General features: G+C 47.1%; 1 protein-coding gene across 1 annotated transcript in view; it reads left to right on the forward strand.

The window, feature by feature from the left end:
* Positions 1-23,411, forward strand: part of LOC144678871 (dynein axonemal heavy chain 11-like) — a 552,140-nt gene that overhangs the window by 320,796 nt on the left and 207,933 nt on the right. Inside the window, exons 50-52 of the mRNA XM_078538870.1 lie at positions 3,787-3,948; positions 12,896-13,089; positions 16,662-16,824. Of these exons, the coding sequence (XP_078394996.1) occupies positions 3,787-3,948; positions 12,896-13,089; positions 16,662-16,824 (519 nt within the window). The remainder of the gene's footprint in view (positions 1-3,786; positions 3,949-12,895; positions 13,090-16,661; positions 16,825-23,411) is intronic.

Genomic DNA, 23,411 nt, shown 5'->3' on the forward strand with positions numbered 1-23,411 from the left:
AAAGAAGGACCCGGGCGCGCGCGGGAGAGAGAAGGACCCGGGCGCGCGCGGGAGAGAGAAGGACCCGGGCGCGCGTGGGAGAGAGAAGGACCCGGGCACGTGCGGGAGAGAATGCTTGCACGAAGATCCGAAAGGCCCTGCCACACACCCACTTATCCCTCCAGGACCACTCATGGGCTGGCTGCGTGCACCTGAACTGCTAGTTGGAGAGTGGTGGGTGGATGCAGGGCGAGGACTCACCATGCCTGTCAATGAAGCAAAAACACACCATTACACATTATACAGTGAAAGTGAATATATTTTCAGATTATAAAGTGACATAATCTATTCACCTTTGCAACCACTTGTGATCAGAAATTCTTAACTTTTCTATGTCTACCAGTTCTTTTAGATGCTGCCCTGACACCCACAGCAGGGATGGAGACAGCCTGTGCAATGGTTGACCCTGTTGCCTCTGATGATTTTGGCGTGGGTCCTCTGAAGAGCTGAGGCCTTGGGTGCCCCGTTTTGCTTTGGCTGTCCTCCTGCGGGCCAGCTGCTCCCTCTGTGGTGACAGAGGACGAGGTTGAGGGGGGTCACAGGCAAAGGAGACTCGGAGGGAGCAGACAGTCTCTGAGATTCCTGAGTGGATGACCTAGGGGTATCCAACTGCCGCTCCTCCACCCCCCTTCAGGTGCCTGAGGGCCCCAGCCTGACACCTTGAGGGGAAGTAGCACCTGGAGCGACATCGCGGTTCCCCGTTTCCCTCTTGTGTTGTCACTGCAGGAACTCAGCCATGGCTACCGCGATGGAGCACAGGTCTGCGTGCATCTCCATTGTTCTGCTGGACCAGGGTCTCCATGGCGTCTGCCATCCTTCCCATGGAGACATCCATGTGCGCACATGTTGGCTTCACTTCATCAGAGAGCAGGTGGAAGCACTCCTTCGACTCAGTTGCCACTCTGTTGAGGGCTTCCAACAGCTCTGCGTGATGCTCCCCTGCCTTCTTCTGATTCTCCACGATGAGTTGGAAAGCCAAATCCAGAGGCCCATCATCTGACTTGGACCTCACAGATGCCCGTTCCCCAGCAGTCCTCTGAGTGCTGGGGAGTTCGGCTGAACCTGCCTCCTGCTGCTGCGGACATGTGTCTGTGCGGTGACCACCAGACTATGAACCCAAGCCTGCTCTAGATCTAGCTCCCACGAGGTGTGTGTCTCTGCACTGGTGGAGAGTGTGGGTAAGTGCTGTTTATTTGCAGCTCTTCAATGGAGGAGGTGTCCTCTTGGCTGGAGGTGAGGACGTGGCTGGCTGAGGGTATCAGCTGCTTGGTTGAGCTCCCTGTGAACCAAAGTAGAGACAATTTGTGCTTGGCGCCAGAGTCAAAAACAGGAGAGAGAGTACACAACAAAAACACAGACTCAAAACGTTAACTCTGTCTTTCCCTCCACAGATGCTATCAGACCTGCTGAGTTTTTCCAGCACTTTTTGTTTTTGTTTCAGATTTCCAGCATCCGCAGTATTTTGCCTTTATCAGAGAGTACTCACAGTTGCGTTGAGAGAGGGATGATGTGGTGCAGGATCCTTACGTGGGTGTTCGCTGTCAACCTCACCGTTGCCGCAGGCACCATCCACGTCTTCACCAGTCAGCGTGATGACACGCTCCTCAAAATGAGTGAAGGGCCTAATGTGGGCCACTCCACCCCAGTCTGGGACCTCTTCCTACTGTTGTGAGCCAGCTTCTCTTGCATGAAGACAGATTGAGAGAGTGTGAGCGGGACACATGGCACTGCATGGAATGTTTGTGTGGTGAGTGGAGCCGTGGACGGGATGAGGACACGAGCTCCAGAGGATATGAGGCTGATGAAGATGTGAGGGTGTGTATGAGAGTCAGTGATGTTGTCTCTTCGGGCGTGAGATCCCTGTGGATGTGTGATGTGTTTGTGAGTGTGTGAGTTGAGAGTGATGAGAACAGTGACCTTGGTGGAATGGGTGAGACCATTCATCCCCTTTCTGCACTGGGTGGCTGTCTTCTTATGCAAGGTGGTGGCTCTGCCCACCACTGCTATTGCCTCCCATACAGGGTTGGTGATCTTGCTCGCTGGCCTTCGCTGGTGGCAGTGACCATCGCAGCGGGCCTCCACGGCGTTCCAGGGATGCGTCACTGAATTGGGGGGCTGCAACTTTCTTGCCTTTTGGGGCCATGTCTCCTGTGCAGCAGCCCTGGCTGGAATCACTGAGAGTTGTGCACATGGCTGCCCTTGAAACATGGCACCTGGTGTGAGGAAGCGGTAAGGTGATGACGTAGCTGGCGAATCGCAGGCCGCCCGCCAGCGAAACAGCTTTTGTCCAGGGAATTCATGATTAGTGAGGCGGAATTGGGATGATACGGCACAAAACTCTGCCATTGCGACAAGCAGGTAAAATGTCCTTTTTCCCACCCACTACTGCACTTAGTGCAAATCTGCAACGATTCCGCCCAAACATTTCACTCTTACTTATTCCTTACAAAAACATGTATTTTATTCATAGCCCTATATCAAAGACTTTATAACCACTTGGAGCTGTGAATTTCCAGGCTCCCCACTGTGATAACGATGGGTTTTGGAATCAGTCATGTAGCACTAATCCTATGATGATACCCCTCAGCCTTATGTAAGGTGACATAGTGAAATTGCAAGTGGCCATAACAGGCTGTTTTTTTTTAATTTAAAGGCCTTGGGCATTTAAATGCCTTGACAGTTTGACAGTTCCAGTGAGCTTATCCACTTTTTACGCACATTGTCTAGTTTCAACAATTCCAAAGGGCCCTTGACCTATCCTGAAGGACACTTTAACTCTTCCAAAGGTGTACCCGGACCTAACCAAAAGTCTCTGTTACCTCTCCAAATGACTCTGCAGCTTCAGACCATTTGCTCAAATGAGTCCATGAATCATGTTTTGCACATGTTAGTAATGAAAATTGGATAAGTGTAGCTGCCTCTGTGATCCAGGGCCCTCCGTCCCCTCCCACCTCCCAGGTGAAAATGGTGGCTGCTGGGTTCGAGGGCGAGGGTATCTGGAATCAGGGCTTTGGTGCCATTTTGGTTAAGTTGGAAACCTCTTCCACCCCAAGAAAATTCGGGCCATGCTGTCTCACTTACTCAGTATTTTCCAGCATTTTCTGTTTTTATTTTGATTTCCAGCATTCACAGTATTTTCCTTTATTTTCACTACTCATCTCACTGGTATTGATGGAGCCTTGCAATTTGCAAAAAGGGCAAGAGTGGCCGCATTTTTAAGTAATGTGTTTTATGTGAAGCCTTTAGGGATGTTTCTGAGAGACAATCAGGTGCTATATAGTTGCTAAGTCACTGGTACCTATTTTGTTGGTGCCCTGGTGGAAGCCTAAGATAGGCAATGGGCTTCATCATGCTATGGAGGCTTTAGTGGCTGCCTGCAGCCACCAATCAAATGTAAGGCCTGAATTATTTTTCAAATTTAAACACTCTCCTGTAGAAGGAAGCCTAAGAGTGCTGGCCCATCTCCAAAGGTGCTGCAATTGCCTGCTCCCTGGAGACAGCTACAGCCCTCCTACTGACATTTACCTGATGGGCGCTGCTGGCAAGACAGGCGGAACTACCTTAGTTCCTCTTGTCGAGCGAACTACCTAATACATTCGTTACATGTATTTTGGGGATTTCCCCTTGTTAACGTCCCTATCTTTAGTCCCTATCTAATGTCCCCATTTGTATTGAATCCAACTTTTTATATAAACTTGTTGAAATTGATTGCTGAAGAGTTCCAAAGAATATTTTGTTTCATTCCAGGGAATACTGTTCACACTTCCTGATTGCTTAAAAAAGCCAATGGATTTGGTGTCGCTCTGGCTTCATGAATCATCCCGTGTTTATGAGGACAAGCTAGTACAATCGAGAGATTCCGAGCTCTTCCAGAAAATTCTCTTGGACACTGCCAAAAAATTCTTTGAAGTAAGCCTATTTTCATAGCTTCTCAAAATAATACAGCGCACGAGGACATTGGACCCATCATGACTGTGCCAGCCCTTTGAAAGAGCTAAATTACTCCCACTCTCCTGATTTTTCCCTACAGCCCGGAAAGTTTTTGCACTTCAAGTATTCATCAAGTGCCCCTTTGAAAGTTACGATTGACTCTGCTTCCACCATCCTTTCAGGCAGTACGTTCCAGATCAACAACACGTTGCGTAAAAAAAATCCTTATGTCAAGCCTAGTTCTTTTGCCAGATACTTTAAATCTGAGTTTTAGTAATTGACCCTCCTACCATTGAAAATAGCTTTTCCTTATTTACTGTATCAAACCTTTTATGATTTTGAACACCTCTATCAAATCTCCCTTTAACCTTCTCTGCTGTAAGGAGAACAACCCCAGTTTCTCCAGTCTCTCCATGTAACTGAATGCTTTCTTTCCTAGCACCATGCCAGTAAATCTCCTCTGTACTCTCTCCGAAGCTTTGACATCTCTCCTAAGGTGTGAGTGAAGGTCTGTGCTATGAAAAATGCCAGTGATGCTTTCTTTAACTAATGAACTAACCTGTATTTTGTAATATTAATCCACTACTGTAAATTGACATTTGTAAAAAATCACAAGTAATGATTTTTCATATCTGACAATCTTTATGAATCCCTCAAGAATTGTCTAAGCAATTTCAGGTCAAATAACTAATCTTATTTTGTTGTTCCACTGAAAAACTATGGGGAGAATTTTCTCCCCGTCGGAGGGTGTTGGGCGGGCGCGGGCAGCGATCAGCTGTGCGCCGCCATTTTACGTGGGTGGGCCAATTAAGGCCCGCCCAGCGTGACGCGCATCCGGAAGCGCTGAGTGCACCCTGTGCAAGTTGGGGGAGTAGGGGAGTCTTTTGCGCATGCGCGCGATGGACTGCAGAAATCTCCCTGAGGACCAGAGCTGCTTCAGGGAGATTAGTTTTATATTTAAAAATTTAAATAAAAGAAAAAAGAAATTAGCGACATGCCTCCTCATGTGACAGTGTCACATGAGCTAGGACATATCTATTAAATTTTTTGAAAATTTTTATTAGGACAGAATTTTCTGGGTGACGTGCGGGTGGTGGGCCCCGCACATCAGCATTTAAAATGGCGCGCGCTGACGTCGGGCGAGGGTCTCGATGTCACCGTGCGCCATCGCGATATTTAGCTGGGCGGATGAAGCATGACGCGCGCCCGCCATTAATTAAAGGGCTAGTTAAGGCCCTTAACTCGGCAATCGACGCCGATTTTGAGGCGCCCGTGTAATCTTTGGCTCGGCGCACGGGCACAACGAGCAGGCGGGTAAGTGACTTTTTAACAAACCTCATCCACAGGCGGGATATGTGGGCTCAATGGGATTGTCAATGTTTTATGTGAAGTATTTATTGCAGCAAGTATTTTAAACTTTCCTGTGTGATCTGGAGCAGTTCAGAACGAATTCCAGCAGCTTTCTCTGTACTTTGAAGCTTCAGCTCAGCACTCTGCAGTCAGGAATCTTTATTGGGCCTGCAGCTTTCCGGAGCCCACCATTTAGCCTGGGGGTATGGGTTCTGACATCTCCACTGGAGGCAGCTCCTCTGAGGAGGAAGGGAGGGCTAGAATAAGGAGGAGGCCAGGATTGGACAATCAGCCTCCAGGGGAGTCACCTTTGGGAGGCCAGGCACAGGCACAAGGGGCGCAGGGCCAAGAGGTAGTCCAAGGTGGAAGGGGCCGCAGAAGATGCTACTATCCTGCTGCCAGGGTATACAGGCGGCGAAGCAGCTACCTCAATATGACTGAGGTGCAGTGCCGAAGGAGGCTCCGACTGTCAAGGGAAACAGTCAGCTACACCTGTCAGATGATTGGCCCTGAGATATCTCCTAACTGTGTGGGTGGACATCCCATGCCAGCAGCTCTGAAGCTCACAGTTGCCCTCCACTTCTATGCATCTGGCTCCTTCCAGGGCTCGGTGGGTGATCTTTGCGGTGTCTCCCAATCAGGTGTCCACATTTGTGTCAAGCAGGTTACAGATGCTCTGTTCAGATAGGCATTGACCTTCATCCACTTCCGCTGTGACCAGGCAAGTCAGGCACAGCAAGCCAGAGGCTTCTGGGCCATTGCTGGCTTACCCCGTGTCCAGGGTGCTATAGACTGTACACATGTGGCCATCAAGACGCCAGCAGGTGAGCCCGGTGCCTTCGGCAACAGGAAGGGCTTCCACTCCATGAACGTACAGATAGTGTGTGATCACAGGATGCAGATTCTGCAAGTCTGTGCAAGGTACCCAGGCAGCTCCCATGATGCCTACATCCTCAGACACTCCCAGGTGCCAGGGCTCTTCAGTGCTCTGGCTCGGCTGGATGGTTGGCTGGTGGGTGATAAGGGCTATCCCCTGCGAAGGTGGCTCATGACGCCTCTCCACCATCCAAGAACAGAAGCTGAGGAGCGCTACAATAGGAGCCACGGTTCCACAAGGGCTGTTGTGGAGAGAGCCATCGGTCTTCTCAAGATGCGCTTCCGATGCCTGGACCGCTCAGGTGGCGCACTCCAGTACCCCCCAGATCACATCTCTGTGATAGTGGTTGCCTGCTGCGCTCTGCACAATCTTGTGCTGGAAAGGGGGGATGCAGTTGACGATGAAGACCTGGCCGCAGTGGATGCAGCTGCAGATAATGAATCCAGCAGTGACTCAGAGGATGAGGAAGCACAGGGCGATGATGAGGGCAGCACACCGACCCGCAACTACACCAAGGAGGCAGGGGCATCCGGGACACTTTAATCCAACGAACCTTCAGCTAGCCCCACACAAATGGATCTGCAGGACCAACCTTGCCTGGCGCTTCCACACGTGGCGCTTAAGTGCTACATCTTCCACTTCATCAGCTGCAACTAAGGGCTTAGTACAGAAACATCAATGTCCACTCAAACACTCATGATATGTCTGTGAAACAGACAAATGCAGCACAAAGGAGACACCCTCAGCCATGGTAACAAATGTGGACTTTATTCCCATCCATCAGGTGGTGCCACAAAAAACATAACAAAACGTTGCTCTGACGTTGACAAAAATAAATTCCCCAATCTAGGGGCAACAGAAAAGCACCAGTGAGAAACCCATGGAGTGCCTAACATGCCTTGTCTTGGTGCCGCCCCAACGCTCAGAGTGGCTTGTGAGACAGCCTGCTGACTCTGCTGTCCTGTTGGCCTCGATGACCTTGGCGGACGTCCTCTAGCCTGTGGAGCCTCTGCTGGCCTCGCCCGGGAGGGAGTGGCTGGTTCCAGAACTGGCACCTCCCCAGTTGTCGTAGCCTCAACGGATGCAACGGTCACTGGCAGAGGGGTGGAGGAGCTGCTTCGCCAACATGAGGTCACTTTGGACCTCCCGCTCACTGCAGATTGATGGGCACCGAGCTGGGACACTTGGTGCCCAGAACATCTCCCACATTGCCAATGACCACCTGTGGCCATTAGCGCTGTGAGGTCTTGCAGGTCCGAGCATAACCCCATCAGAAGCTGATCAATCCGTTGAAAGCCCCTCTCCATGAGTGTCACCAATCTCTCCATGGAGGAAGCCTGACACTCTGACATGAGGTTCATGCCTTCACTGACACTCTGCCTGGATTCCTCCACTACAGAGACCAAGTGAAGCACACTCTCACGAAATACTGCCAGATGCTCCCGCGCACCCGGCTACTTGTCCTGCAACTACTGCATGGCTGACATCTCCAGAGGCACATCATTAAGGCCCTACTCAGCATGTGCCTGGTCCCCTGCAGTCCTCCGGCTGTTGGGGCCATCGGCACTCTCTGTCCATGCCATCTCCTCCAGCGATTGTGAAGTGCCCTCTCCACTCTGCCCCGGGATACTAGCCGATGTTATATTCCCCACTGATGTGGCGCTGGTGCCTGGCTCGCTGAAATGATGTGACGCTCGTGCCAATTGATGCCCCTCAGGTGTGGAAGGGGGACTCTGGACGTCCTCCTGGAGGTTATGCGGTGGTGATGCTGAAATTAACAACAAGGACAGTGGATCAGTTAGCGTTCAGTCAGTAATACCTTTCATCCCTTTCCCCCCCAGGCTCATAATGCGCTCAACCTTCAGGAACCCAAAGACCTAAGGGGTGGTAAATAGTCAAGAGGAGGCCCAAACATTACATGCGCATACAGACAGGCTGGTCAGCTGGCCTAAGGAATGCCACATGGAATGTTATGTGGATAAGTGTGAGGTTATGCACTTGGGCAAGACAAACAAGGTACGGGAATACAGGAGAAATGGTAGGACCGTGGGAAGTCATAACGATTACAGGGACCTTGCTGGGCAGACCCATTAAGGTAGCAGAACAGGAACATAAGGCGTTTAACAAGGTAAAAGCCAGACTTGCCTTTATTAGCCAAGGAATAGAATGTAGGAAAAGGGAGATCATGTTGCAAGTGCAGAAAACGCTGTCGAGTCCACAGCTACACTTCTGCATTCACTTGTGACCTGCGCTTCATGGGAGGGATGGCATTGGAGTGGGGAGAGTGCAGAGGTTCCTGACCTGGATGCATGCTGGCCTGCAGAGTTGGAGTTATGAGGAAACATTGCAAACACTTGTGACATTTGCCGTGGAGCGCAGGAGATTGACAGGTCACATTATTGACCTTCATACCGTTATGAGGGGCACAGACCAGGTGGACAGAAGGCAACATTTCCCCTTGGCGCAGGGATGACTAACGTGGTGGCATTTATTTAAGTTGAGTGCCATGAGGTTGACAGGTGAGATGCTGAGGACCTTTTGGACGCACTGGCTGAAAGGGTGGTGGAGGTACAAACCCTCCTAAGATGCAATAAGTATTTAGATGTGCAGCAGCAATGCCATGGCATGTTAGGCCATGGGGATAGTGGTTACAAATGGGATAAGGCGACTTTGGAAGGTGCTGGAGACGCGATTCCTCAAGGGGCCAAGGGACCTTTGTGTATGACCCACATGTCTGACTGTATCAGTCTGTGAATGAGCAGTGTTGCTGCATTAATGATTGCAGCAGCCATCAGTGCTTTGGATGGTGGGAAGACAGAGCGGATGGGACTGTGGGCCTCAAATACCTGGCCGCTGCACCCCAGCCTCACCGCCACCTGCTGACCTGGCCGCTTGGCTCCTTTCTAGCTCCATGGCCTGTTCTTCGAAGTGGGTCAGTGTGTGTAGCATGGCCTGGCCACCACCAGTGAGCAAACGCTCATGGCTGCTGTATGCAGTTTTCGCCTGCAGAACAGAGAACACTATTTATTGGGGCTGATCGCTCATGCACTCTGCACATACATGCCGCAACCACAGTGGCCCATCTGAGGCCTCCAGCAGCTCCTGTCCACACTACTGGTGATCAGTCACCAGAAGATAGTACGGCTGTTCCCAACCCCCTCCCCCAACAGCCACCTTGGACACATTCGGCGTCCATCACTTGCAATAACACACGGGTCTTAGCGCCCATGGCAAGGAGGGTCAACTAGGTGCGGCGCTGAGGCCAACATATGGCTCTTGGCCACAACACCTTGAGCTCCCCTTCCACCATCTCATCACCATCAATAAGACATGTGTTGGAGCTCTGAGTATGTGTCTAGCTGCCTCCCCTGCAGGTTGCCCCCAGACTACTCAAGTGCGACAAACACCAACATATGCTGCGGGGAGAACCCACCTTCTCATCAACCACTAAGGCTGATGTGAGCATGGCCACTATCTGTTTGCCCACCCAGCGTGCGCTAAATGCCCAATGCAGTAACGACACGAAGACACTGAGGCCTTTCTGCCCTCAGCCTCAAAGGCTAAGGCTACCTGCTGGGTTAAAGGGCCAAGGCCGACATGGTACTCACCCTTCCAGAGCGCAACAAATCATTGAAGCGTTTGCAGCACTAGGTCCCTGTTTGACGGACAGCATCTAGAGAACTGTCCACCTCCGCCACCTCCTGCCAGGCCCGCTTCGTGACGTGGGGGCCCTCCTCCTCCCATCCTCGGGAAACAGGACCTCTCGCCGTGCTGCCACCTCCTCGAGAAGGCAGGGATGAGAGAAGCATTGGCCCCCCTCTGGCCTACCCTGCAGCCTGCCCTCCTCTTCTGGCCTTCCCTCCGCCGGAGCCCGCTGTGCAGACTCCCTGCACCTGTAGCTGTCCATAGTGATCAGCCTAAAGGAGGCTGCCTGGCCTTTCTTTATACAGACTTCCAGTTCCCCATTGGAACCGGCGGTCTGTACACGCCCGCTGCAATTTTAAAAATCCTGCTTTCCAAAGGAGTGTGAAATGCGCTGGGCAGGCCTTAATTGGCAAAATAGCAGCGCGGCCCGGATCACCGGCGGCGATCGGCTCCGATCCCGTCCACGCGACACATGGAAAATTCAACCCTTAAAGTTTAAAAACCTTCATGAAACCTCAGCCCATCTGTGGATGAGGTTTCATGATGAATGTGAAGGCCGCCTGGGCTCTTCACCTGCCCGCCAACCTTAAGGTTGGACGGGCAGCTCAGTTAATTATTTTAATTGCTGTTTAAATGGCCTTAATAGGCCTTTGACAGTTCGGAGGGCGTGCAGCCGACTCTGTTGCACGCCCGCCGAGCTGAAGATCTGAATGATGCGCGGTGACGTCAGGACGGATGCCCAACATCACCAAGCGTCATTTTACATGTCGGCGAGCGGGCCCCACCACCACTCACCGACCCGAAGATTCTGGCCTATGTTTAATATGAAGATTTGATTTGCTTTGTAGTTAATTTTTTGAATGATTTTGAATCAGATTGATTGACTTGATTTGAGTTGTTGCAGTCTTGGAAAGGGGGGAAACTGCAACATATGTGAAAGTACCCATTTCTGCTCTCACCTTTTCCCTTTCCTCCCCACTGCCCACAGCCACAATAGGCTATCTGTTGTCCTCAGCTTCCATCCCACCAGACTCCGTATACAACAGATCATCCTCCGCCATTCCTGCCACTTCCAACCTGATGCCATCACCAATCACAACTTCCTCTCCCCTTTCAGCATTCTGAAGGGACTGTTCCATCCTCGATATCTGGTCCACTACTCAATCACCCCTTCCCCTTCCCAAGGCACCTTCCTACGCAGGTGCAGGAGATGCAATACTTTCCCTTTTACCTCCTCCTTTCTCATCATCCATGACCCCAAACACTCCTAAGTGAAACAGCAATTTACTTGTAATTCTTTCAATTTAGCGTACTGTATTCGCTGCTCAAGATTCCATCTCATCAGCATTAGCAAGACCCAATGCAGCATGGATGGCTGCTATGCAGAACACCTCCATTCAGTCCATAAGTGTGACCCTGAATTTCTAGTCATCTGTCATTTTAATTCTCCACTCTACTCCTATTCTGACCTTTCTGCCCTCAGCCTCCTACACTGCTCCAACGAAACTGACCTTTCAACTAGACACTTAACAGACTCACGTTGTGTTCAACAATTTCAGATCAAAGCCTCTGCCCTCGTTTAGCTTTTTGGACAGCAGCTACCAGTGATAGTGTCAATGAAAATAAGAAACTTGAGTATTGCTGAGAAAAAAAGATGTGCTGTCTAAGCTTTTTGTCTTGCACTCATCAGGACAAATGCAAGAATGCCAAATTTTAAAGGGAGCAACAATTTATACTGCATGAGAAAAGAGTCCTGATGGGCTGGAAAGTCGACTCTGATTAGTAGAGGCATTGCCATGGAGAGTGCACCGGAGAACTATCGTTCCCCATGCTTTTGTTTAATTCAAAAAAGATGCAATGCCTAGACATGTTCCATTTGCCTGCAGAACACAGGTCCCTGTGTATGAATATATGTAGGTTCTAACAAGCATTAAGTGAGCTACATTGCAAGCTTGACTGATGATCTTAAATTAGTTGTTAGTGTAATTCTTAGACTCTCTGGATCGTAGAACCCATCTAACATTAGACATTATGGGCAATATTGTCCTGCCATCGGGGGGGATGTTCGGGACCGGGCGTGGGTGGGTGGGTTCCCAATTAGCACCCCAGGTCAGGGGCGCGCTGCTTTTTTACGTGGGCGGGCCAATTAAGGCCCGCCGAGTGTGACGTCCGCCAGGAAGCGCTATGCACTCTCTGTGTGGGCAGGGGCGGGGGATTCCCTGAGCCAGGAATGTGCTCTTTCGCGCATGCATGCGGAAGAGCGCACAGATCTCCCTGAGGCAAATTGCTGTCTCAGGGAGATCGGCTCAGGTTTGAAACATTAAATAAAGATCAGAAAAAAATTTCTCTGCCATGTCCCCTCATGTGTCACTGTCACATGAGTTGGGACATGTCCATAACTTCTATTTTAAAATATTCCGAAATTTTTAAATCCCTCATGAAACCTCATCCCATCCGTGGATAAGGTTTCATGTTTTTTCAGAAGCTCGATAGGGCTCTCGGCCTGCCTGCCAACCTTAAGGTTGGATGGCAGGTCCATTAATGATTTCAATTACTTTTTTAATGGCCTTAATAGGCCATTGACAGGTTGGCGGATGAGCAGCCGAGTCGGCTGCACTCCCACCGACCTGAAAATGTAAATGATGCTGGGTGACGTCGGGACGCCTACCCGACGTCACCCCGCGTCATTTTATGTGTCGGCAAGCGTGTCCCACCCCCTGCTCGCTGACCAGAAGATGCAGCCCTATGTTTTGAGTTTGCGTGCACGGGCTGGTTGAGTAAGATCAGTATCCTGCCTATTGCAAACAGCTGAAGGGATCTTAAAGTGGGGAAGGTCCCTAAGGATAGCAATTGCTGCAACCTTGTACATGTTGGTAATTTGAAGCCATAATTTTGTAAACTTTGATTGTCTCAAGTAAATACGGGTCTTTTTTATTTTGATGTTCTCAGTATTGAAAAGAAAAGAGATGTAAAGGAAAAAATTCTAAATCTTGATCAAATGTTCTGTTATTCAGCTTGGTTCTAAGTGGAAAATTTCCTTCTTTCATATTTCAGGATGTCAGCGATTGTATTTTACTGCAGAAGCCATTGATTTATTGCCATTTTGCTCTTGGAATTGGCGATCCCCATTACATGCCTGTAAAAGATTGGAATACCCTGAAGAAAATACTGACTGACATTCTTGACAACTATAATGAGCTGAATGCTGTGATGAGCCTAGTTTTATTTGAAGATGCAATGCAACATGTGTAAGTATAAATAAAGGGGTTAATTGTTCAATTTATTTGTTTTTTATTTAATTCATCATTCATTCCTTGCTTCTAATAAAAACACACAGGGAGTCAGCAACATCATGTCCCACAGCTACTGCACTTGGGAGCCCAAATTCCTGACTGGTGACTGCTAATTATACAGATAAAGTAGGTGTAACTGAAAAGTAGTGGAATTTGTTGAGGAATGCTAATGGTTATACATCTGTGTTTAGAACTTCTCTGAATGTTGCTACCCCACTCTTGCAAAATGCGATGAAAAGCATTTTGTGTTTTATGAGGGCTTGGTAAAAGGCAATCAAGGTCAACTCCTGTGCACTTATATGGGGGCAGGTGATGGAAAATGACTACAAATCTCTTTGTTAGCTGCTGAAGTCATTTGATTGGTGTACTCTGATCCACTATTTCTCTTGTACTATGTAAGAATCCCAACTACTCCCTGATCCTCTCCATGTCACATGCAAAAAAATAAATATTTTTCTGTGTCTGCTATTTCCTCATCATCTTTCCTCATAACTATACTTGTTTTTCCTGTCACTCCACATTCTGCTGGGCACTATTAACTGTGGGGGAGCCCAAACTGCTGCCATTCCAATCATTGCTGAACAACTTGAAACTGTTTACAACAGGTTAACCTCTTCACTGAAGGAGAAAAGCACAAAAAAAAGCTTTTCTTGGGCCCGGATTTTTGCTGCTGAGTTGGGAGCACCGCAAATTTGACTTGGGTGAAAGTGTGCTGGATATTCTAATTTTCTTTCTCGGGGGTGGTGGAGGGGGTGGGCACAGGTGTTAAAGCGAGTTGGGCCTGCCATCCCAGGAAACAGTGCAGAGGCAGCCATAGGGGCTGCCAGGTGCTGTGTAACAGGCTGGCCTTGGTGATCTGGGACTTGTAAGAGGAAGAATAAAATGAAATAAAGCCTTCTAGCCCTCACCCCTCAAACCACCCCACACACGCTCCCATGTCCCATCCATGCCAGCTTATGCTACTTCAGGCCCCGCACCCATCTCCCATGACCTCTCATACCCTCCATGTCAGCCTATGCCCCTTTACCTACCCCCCATTGCTCCTACCGTCCATGCCAAGCCATGTCCCTCAATTCCCCCCAATGACCCCTATGTCAGCAGTTCCAACTCATGCCAACCTATACCCCCCCACCCACCACCCTTTGCCCTTACACTCTCCTTGCCAACTCACCCAGTACCTACCGTTGGCAGACATCAGCACGCATGCTGAATCCCCCCCCATGGCCCCTATGTCAGCAGTGCCAACTCATGCCAACCTATGCCCCCCACCCACCACCCTTTGCTCTTACACTCTCTGTGCCAACTCACCCAGTATCTACCATGGGCAGACATCAGCACCCGTGCTGAAATGAAATAAAATGATGCTCCAAAGTCTATCCATGACATCACTATTTTAAAAAAACTCTCATTGATAAAAACCCATTTACTGCATTTAAATCCCTTCAATTACTTAATCCCTTATAAAACAAGCATTTATATTCCTAGTCCAAATGTCAGTCAAACTGAATTGACAGGCATCCCATTGTGATAGTAATAGGTTATGAATCAGTCATGCAGCAAAGTCCTATAATGATAGCCCTCAGGCTTATGTTTACAGACACAGTGAAATAGCAAGAACTGTTCTTTTTAAACTGCAGACCTTTTTAAATTTAAAGGGCAGAAGATTTAAATGCCTTGACAGCTTGACAGTTTCAATCAGTTTGCCCACTCGTTACACACATTCATGTCTACATTTAACAATCCCAAAGGGCATTTGACCTCTTGCAAAGTGTACATAATCTCTTCAAAAGTGTACCTGATCTCTCCCAAAGGGCACCTTACCTCTCCCAAATGACATCTTACCCTTCCCAAAGGGAAACCTAGACCTATCCAAAAGAGTCCCTTACTTCTCCAAAAGGGTACCCTACCTTTCCAAAACTCTGGTAAGTTTAGACCTTCCTCTGAAAAGTATAAAACCCATGTGTCGTGTTTTGGACATCACACTAACAAAAATTGGATCTGTTTTAAGGCAGCTACACTTTTACATGTGTAGCTGCTTCTATGATCCATGGATGTGCGAACTTCAAACTTCCCCATTCACCCGCTGGTGAAAATGGTGGATGCCTGGTTCAGGGGTGGAGCTTCCGGAACCAGGGCTCCGGCACTAATTTGACTAAGCTGTAAAACCTTTCTGTCCTTGTGAAAATTCAGGCCTTGGTTATAATCGATTTTAGCACTCACTAATGCTCTTCTGCAGCTGTGATATTTGATATTCCATATATCGTGAAGTCCTGGAAATTTTTATACTTTATTTTATGGGACTACCTTCCTAACTGCTTGCTTTACCTGCATGCTAACGTTCTATGTTCCTTGTATGAGTACACCAATTCCCTCTGAACATTAGCATTTACAAGTTTCACGTCTTTTAAAAAATACTCTTTTCTATTCTTACTACAAAGTGAATATCCTCATACTTCCCCACAGTACACTCCATCTGCCACCTTGTTGTCCACTGTCTATACAGTTGTTAACCTGTTTATAACTCTTTGCATCCTCTTTCTGTCCTCTTCACAGCTTACATTCCCACCTGGCTTTATATCAGCAGCAAACTTAGATACATTACTCTTGGCTTCTTTATCTAATTCATTAATATAAGCTGTAAATAGCCGATGCCCCAGCACTGATCCTTGTGGCACTCCACTAGCTGCTGCCTGTCAACTTGAAAGTGGCCCACTTATCTCTACTCTTTGCTTCCTGTCCATTAACCAATCCTTTATCCATGCTAATATATATATTAGCCTCAACTCCATGAGCCCTTGTCTTTTGTATTTATGTTTTCTGTGGCATTTTATTGAATGCCTTTTGGAAATCCAGGAATATTACATCTACTGGTTCCCCTTTATCCTACCTTATTATTTACATCCTCAAAAATACTCAAATAAATTTGTCACGTATGATTTCCCTTTCATAAAACCATGTCTGATCGTACTATGATTTTCCAAGTGCATTGTAAAGACTTTCTTAATCATAGGTACCAGCATTTCCTGATGATTAATGTCAGATATAACTGGTGTGTAGTTCCCTATTTTCTCTTTCTCTCCTTCCTTGAATAATGGTGTTACATTCGCTAACTTCCAATCTGCTGGGACTGTTTTAGAATCTAGAGTACTTTGGAAAATTATAAGCAGTGCATCCACCATCTCTGCAGCTACCTCTTTTAAGGCTGCCTTCCAGGCTTGGGGTGTACTAGGATGTCCCCTTCTCTTTATGGCTGCAGCCATTAGCGGGCCCACTTGCATCTGTGTTCCACAGCCTTCATTCTTGTTAGGTATAGAGAAAGTTTGGGCCCAGAAATCTGGATCAAGACAGAGCTCAGTTCTGGTACATTCCAAACTAATTACTCCTGGACAGGAGTGGAGAAGAATATTATCCTCAGAATGCCAGCTTAGTTCTGTCATCAGTTAGAGTAGGTCTTGTACAATTTTACTTGATAGTATTAGAAGATACGTATCACACAGAGTTTTAAAGGTCCTGTTTCTTTCTCACAGGTGTCGGATAAATCGAATATTGGAGAGCAGCCGAGGATATGCTCTACTGGTAGGGGTTGGTGGCAGTGGAAAGCAGAGTTTATCCCGATTAGCTGCTTACATTAGTTCTCAAGAAATATTCCAAATCACACTGAAGAAAGGCTATGGGATCTCAGACTTGAAGGTTAATATTTTTTATTTACAATCCTGCATTATCAAAGTGGTAATCGCTACTTGCTGTGTGCTGACGCTCTGATTGATGTCCTTCCAATTGCTCTTCCAATGTAGCTGAATAGCTTTTCTGAATGCAAAAACTGGCAAAGGCAAATGGAAAAGATACAAAAAACAGCAAAGAGTGACAAACTATAGCAAGAGCTATGATAAGGAGTAGGCAAAGAACCTTGCGAGGGGTATTAGAACCAATGCAAAACAATTTTACAATTCTTATTCGGAAACAGGGTGATGAGGAGCAACCTGGTAATGGTGGCATTGTCAATGAAAATAGGGAAAACTATGTTGAATAGTTACTTTGGGTGAGATTTTAACTTGCTCAAAGCCCATTCACTTACACAGAGTTAAAATCAGGCCCTTTGCATTAGTATTTACAGCAAAGAAAGAGGTTGGCATGTTGATAATCCAAAGGGACAGGGATTTACCAAAATTAGCATGACCAAAATAACAAAATAAAAGTAATGAAGAAAATAATGGCAGGAAAGAGTGGAAACAAGGGTTGTATTCCCTGAATTTAGAAGATATAGTCTAAAAATTAGAGACAGACTTTTCAAGTATGGAATTAGGAAACACTTCCACGTGCCAAGGGTGTTAAAAATTTGGAACTCTCTTCTGCAATGACAATAATCGATGCCAGATAATTATAAGTTTTCAACCTGAGATTGATAGCTTTTGTTATTTAAAGGTGTTCAGGGATATGGGGCAGAAGACAGATGTATGGATATAGGTCACAGATCAGCCATTATCTCATTGAATGTTGGAACAGGCTAGAGGTGCTACTTGGCCTACTCCTGTATCTAGGTTCCTGTGTTCTGTTTCATCTGCTCAGTAACCGTTGTTGGATCCTGAACAAGGTAAATTGCATGTAATAAAAACAGAAAATGCTGGAAAAACTCAGCAGGTCTGTGGAAAGAGAAACAGAGTTAACGTTTTGAGTCTGTATGACTGTTCTTCAGAGCTAAAGAGTCGTACAAATGTGATGGATTTTATACTGTTTAAGAGGGGGTGGAGCAGGTGGAGCAAAATTTCATCACAAACCCACCGACTCCCACAGCCACCTTGTCTACAGATCCTCACACCCTGCTTCCTGTAAGGACTCCATCCCATTCTCCCAATTCCTCCGCCTCCGTTGCATCTGTTCTGATGATGCTACCTTCCAAAACGGTGCTTCTGACATGTCTTCCTCTTTCCTTAACCAAGGGTTCCCCCCACTGTGGTTGACGGGGCCCTCAACCATGTCTGACCCATCTCCCGCACCTTTGCCCTCACACCTTCTCCTCTCTCCAGGAACAATGATAGGGTCCCCCTTGTCCTCACTTTTCATCCTACCAGCCTCTGCATTCAAAGGATCATCCTCCACCATTTCTGCCAACTCCAGCATGCCAGCATGATGCCACCACCAAGCACATCTTCCCCTCACACTCCCTTCCCTCCCATCAGCATCCCATAGGGACCGTTCGCTCCGTGACACCCTGGCCCACTCCCCCATCCCCTCCAACTCCTCATCCCCTTACCATGGCACCTTCCCATGCAATCACAGAAGGTGCAACACTTGCCCCTTCACCTCCTCCCTGCTTACCGCCCAAGGCCCCAAACACTCCTTTCAGGTGAAGCAATGCTTCAGTTGGACCTCCTTAAATTTGGTCTGCTGTATTCTCTGCTCCCAATGCGGTCTCCTCTACATTGGGGAGACTAAACTCAGATTGGGTGACCGGTTTGAGGGACACCTTCGCTCAGTCTGCAAGCAGGACCCAGACCTTCCTGTCGCTTGCCATTTCAATACACCACCTTGTTCTCATGTCCACATGTCTGTCCTTGGCCTGCTGCAATGTTCCAGTGAAGCCCAATGCAAACTGGAGGAACAGCACCTCATCTTCCGATTAGGCACTTTACAGCCTTCTAGATTTACCATTGAGTTCAATAAATTCAGACCATGAACTTACTCCTCCATCTTTACCCCTTTTTAATCAATTTTTAAATTTATATTTATTTATTATTTATTCATTTTTATTTATTAATTCATTTTTAAATGTTTAAAAAGTTATCCTTTTTCCCCAGCCCCCCACAGGATCATCTGTCACTTGTTTCTATGTTGTGCTTTCACACAACGCTGACCTTGTTCTGCTATTAAAACATTCTGTTATCTTACCTTTATGCCACTATTTGCACCTTCTTTAATCTTTAACGCTACCATTAACACTCCCTTTGTCTTGTGCCCATTAGAGCTTTGTCAATCTCTCCTGAGCTCCCACTATTGCCCTATCCGTGAACTTCTATTTTGCTTCACCTGCTCCAACCTCTCTTAACAGTATAAAATGCATGACATTTCTATTGCTCTTTAGCTCTGAAGAAGAGTCAAATAGACTCGCAACATTAACTCTGTTTCTCTCTCCACAGACGCTGCCTGACCTGCTGTGTTTTTCCAGAATTTTCCGTTTTAGTTTCAGATTTCCAGCATCTGCAGTATTTTGCATTTATCCTTTTGCTTTTAAATCGCAGGTAATTTAATTTTAACCAATGGCTATGTGATTGGCAGTTTGATTTTAAAGCTTTTACTTTGGACCAACAAAGGATGTAACATTAAGTTGCTCTGGGTTTTACTCACTCCCCCTCAAACAACAGCTAAGTAATTCATGAGAGTGTACTTTCAGTTCTGATTTAAGGATCTGCTTCACAGAGCTGGGAAGTAGTGGCCCCTTTATTTAAGGGGAGGCAGAAAGCAAACAAAGAAACCAGCAAGGCTGAGAACCCAGGTCCTGCTGAATGTAACAGCAGGACCTCGTATTCATTGTTTTCCACTTGCTGCTGGCCAAATGACTGACTGATTGCCAGGCATGCATACCAGTGGCAGGAGACTACGACTGGGTCCCTTGAGGATGGTCTCTGGCAATTAGGGTGGAGGGAGGTCACCAATTGCAGCAGGGCTAAGGAGAAGCCAGAGCAGGCAGCAGGCTGAAGGTTTCTTTTAGGGGCTTAGGGGAGCACTCCTGCTTCTCCCAGCCACAAGGAGTGCTATGAAAGACATTTATCTTCTGGGATCTGCAACTGCTGCCTCAATTTCAATGCTGGGATTCCTGACCTCAGGGTACCCCACCTGACCTCCATTAAATTTAAATCAGGCTCCCAATTGCACTGTAGCATGTGACTTAAAAATGTTGAGGAAGTGTATCAATTCTCCAGGATGGGACAGTTACACACCTCACTACCTGTTGGCACAAAAATGGCAGAGAGTATGTACATGATTTGTGTTTTCTCATGTTTTCTCCTTTCCCAACTTTCTCACACATGTCCTCAGGGTTGTTAATACCAAGTCCAATGTGTTTGAACTGCTTCATTTGGTAATTCAGGCTGTTGTTTGCATCTGCATTTGAAATCTGCAGCAGATTTCCACCCTTAAGTATGCTGTGTCAGATATAGTGCAAATATTTGCCTGAAACATTTAGGAAGGAACAAATTCAAACTCAGTTAACGTAAAGAGGGGATATGAGAAAGCTCTGGCTGGTAAAAGTAGGGAAAATCCCAAGATATTCTGTAAGTATATCAATGGGAAGAGGATAACTAGGGAAAGAGTAGGGCCCATAAGGGACCAAGGGGGCAATCTATAGGTGTAGCCAGATGACATCGCTAGAGTGTTGAATGAATACTTCACATCCGTCTTCACCCAAGAGAATGAGGATGAAGGTATCGAACTCTGGGAGAAAGACTGAGAGGTTCTTAAGCAACTTGATATAGGGAGTGACAAGGTATTGGAGGTGTTGGCAGGCTTAAAAGTGGACAAATCTCCAGGTCCGGATGATTTGTGTCCCAGACTGCTGAGGGAGGCAAGGGAGGAGATCGCAGGGGCTCTGACCCAAATTTTTAATTCCTCTCTGGCCATGGGGGAGGTGCCAGAGGACTGGAGAACAGCTAATGTGGTTCTGCTATTTAAGAAGGGTTGTAGAGATAAGCCAGGGAACTACAGACCAGTGAGTCCTACTATTGGAGAAAATTCTGAAGGAGAGAATCTATCTCCACTTGGAAAGGCAAGGTTTGATCAGGGATAATCAGCTTTGGCTTTGTCAGAGGGAGGTCATGCCTAACAAATTTGATTGAATTTTTTGAGGAGGTGACCAGGTGTATAGATGAGGGTAGTGCAGTTGATGTAGTTTATATGGATTTCAGCAAAGCCTTTGACAAGGTCCCACATGGGAGACTTATAAAGAAGGCAAATGCACATGGGATACAGGGTAATTTGATAAGGCGGATTCAAAATTGGTTTAGTTGTAGGAGACAGAGGGTGATGACAGAAGGATGCTTTAGTGTCTGGAAGCCAGTGTCCAGTGGCGTACCACAGGGATCTGTGCTCGGTCCCCTATTATTTGTCATTTATATAAACGACATTGATGACTATGTGGGAGGTAGGATTAGTAAGTTTGCGGATGACACAAAGATTGGCCGGTTAACAGTGAGGTTGAGTGTCTTGGGCTACAGGAAGATATAGACGGGATAGTCATATGGGCAGATAAGTGGCAGAAAGAATTTAACCCTGAAAAGTGTGAGGTGATACACTTTGGAAGGAGTAATTTGACAAGGAAGTATTCAATGAACGGCATGGCACTAGGAAGTTCTGAGTAACAAAGGAACCTTGGCGTGTGTGTCCATAGATCTCTGAAGGCGAAGGGGCATGCTAGTGGGGTGGTGAAAAAGGCATATGGGACACTTGCCTTTATCAATCGAGGCATAGATTACAAAAGTAGGGAGGTCATGTTGGAGTTGTATAGAACCTTGTTGAGGCCACAGCTGGAGTACTGTGTGCAGTTCTGGTCGCCACATTATAGGAAGGATGTGATTGCACTGGAGGGGGTGCAGAGGAGATTCACCAGGATGTTGCCTGGGATGAAACATTTAAGTTATGAAGAGAGGTCGGATAAACTTGGGTTGTTTTCGTTGGAGCAGAGAAGACTGAGGGGCAACCTGATTGAGGTGTACAAGATTATGAGGGACATGGATAGGGAGCAGCTGTTCTCCTTAGTTGAAGGGTCAGTCACGAGGGGGATAAGTTCAAGGTGAGGGTCAGGAGGTTTAGGGGGGATGTGAGGAAAAGCTTTTTTACCCAGAGGGTGGTGACGGTCTGGAATGCACTGCCTAGGAGGGTGGTGGAGGCGGGTTGCCTCACATCCTTTAAAAAGTACCCAGATGAGCACTTGGCACATCATAACATTCAAGGCTATGGGCCAAGTGCTGGTAAATGGGATTAGGTAGGTAGGTCAGGTGTTTTTCACGTGTCGGTGCAGACTCGATGGGCCGAAGGGCCTCTTCTGCACTGTGTGATTCTGTGATTTTGTGAATCAGTGTAGGGATATAAGGATGTCAACGACTTTCGCTCATAACTCTTCCTGAGCTTATGGGATCAGTGTGAAGTCAGCCAATATGGACATGGCCGGTGGGCACAACTTGGCTGATTCATTATGGGTAGGGAGGAGGAATATAGGGGTGGGTCGATTGGAAGAGGAAATAATTGGGCGTTCGCAAGTCACTTGGGGCAAAAGAGCATCACTATCTAAAAGCCTTTAAACTTGATGTCATCCTCTAACTTGCCTGATACTGTTGGTAGTCTTCTAGGTGCCTGAGTACTCTTTTTTGCCTAGTTAATGCTCCTCCATAGACCTGTACACTAAAAATTTTCCAACACCCAGATCACTTGAATGTTCAGGAGGCAGGAAAACCCAGAAATCCGGAGATGAAGCTATGTCACCAGTTCAATGTCCACCCACCCCAAGCCCCATCAGGAATTCATCTCAGTGCTTCATTGGGATGAAATACCCAACTTTTCTGGCCCCCTTCCAATTTTCCATCTTTACCAGATCTCTTCCACATCTTTATTCCCAACTTATTCGCCAGTCTCCCAAACACATCCCAGGCCACATTATGTTGTACTTCCAAAACTAGTGTCTGAAATGTTTGGTTATCACAGGACAAACTTTCTCACCCCACACCACAGACGGATACTCTCATACACCAGGTGACTTATTAGAACATTGTGGGCATCATAAAATAAGCTACCTGCTGTGTGTGAGGGTTATCGGTGGGAAGGGGTCTTGGAAAATTTACCTCCACAGGTGACTGTTTTCAGTTCTGTTCCTAAACATGTATGTCATGCTTCAGAGAACTCACTTGCAGTTATAGTGTTGTATGGACAGACTCACCAGTATAGTGTTAGCACAGCCATGCTAAATTACAGTGAATTAAGAACATGAAACTTTTTAGAACAGGAAAAGACTATTGGACCAATTAAAGCCATCCTTTTTCAATAGATTCTGTAAAACTCGCTAATTATTGAACTTGTTATTTGAAATCTTCTCTATAAAGAGTAATTTGCATGAATCATTTTTGTCACCTTCCTTCATGAAGTTGAAAACTTCACTGATATCCTTGGAAGTTCTTCTCCAAAGAAATCAAGCCCAGCTCCTTAAGGCTTCCTCATCACGGAAATTGTTGATAACTGTGTCCTTGCCTTTCTACTCTCTGAGCAATAGTGACATTTTTCCCCTGATTATGGAA

This window comes from Cetorhinus maximus, chromosome 3 (genome assembly GCF_964194155.1).
Source record: "Cetorhinus maximus chromosome 3, sCetMax3.hap1.1, whole genome shotgun sequence".
Taxonomy (NCBI): Eukaryota; Metazoa; Chordata; class Chondrichthyes; order Lamniformes; family Cetorhinidae; genus Cetorhinus; species Cetorhinus maximus.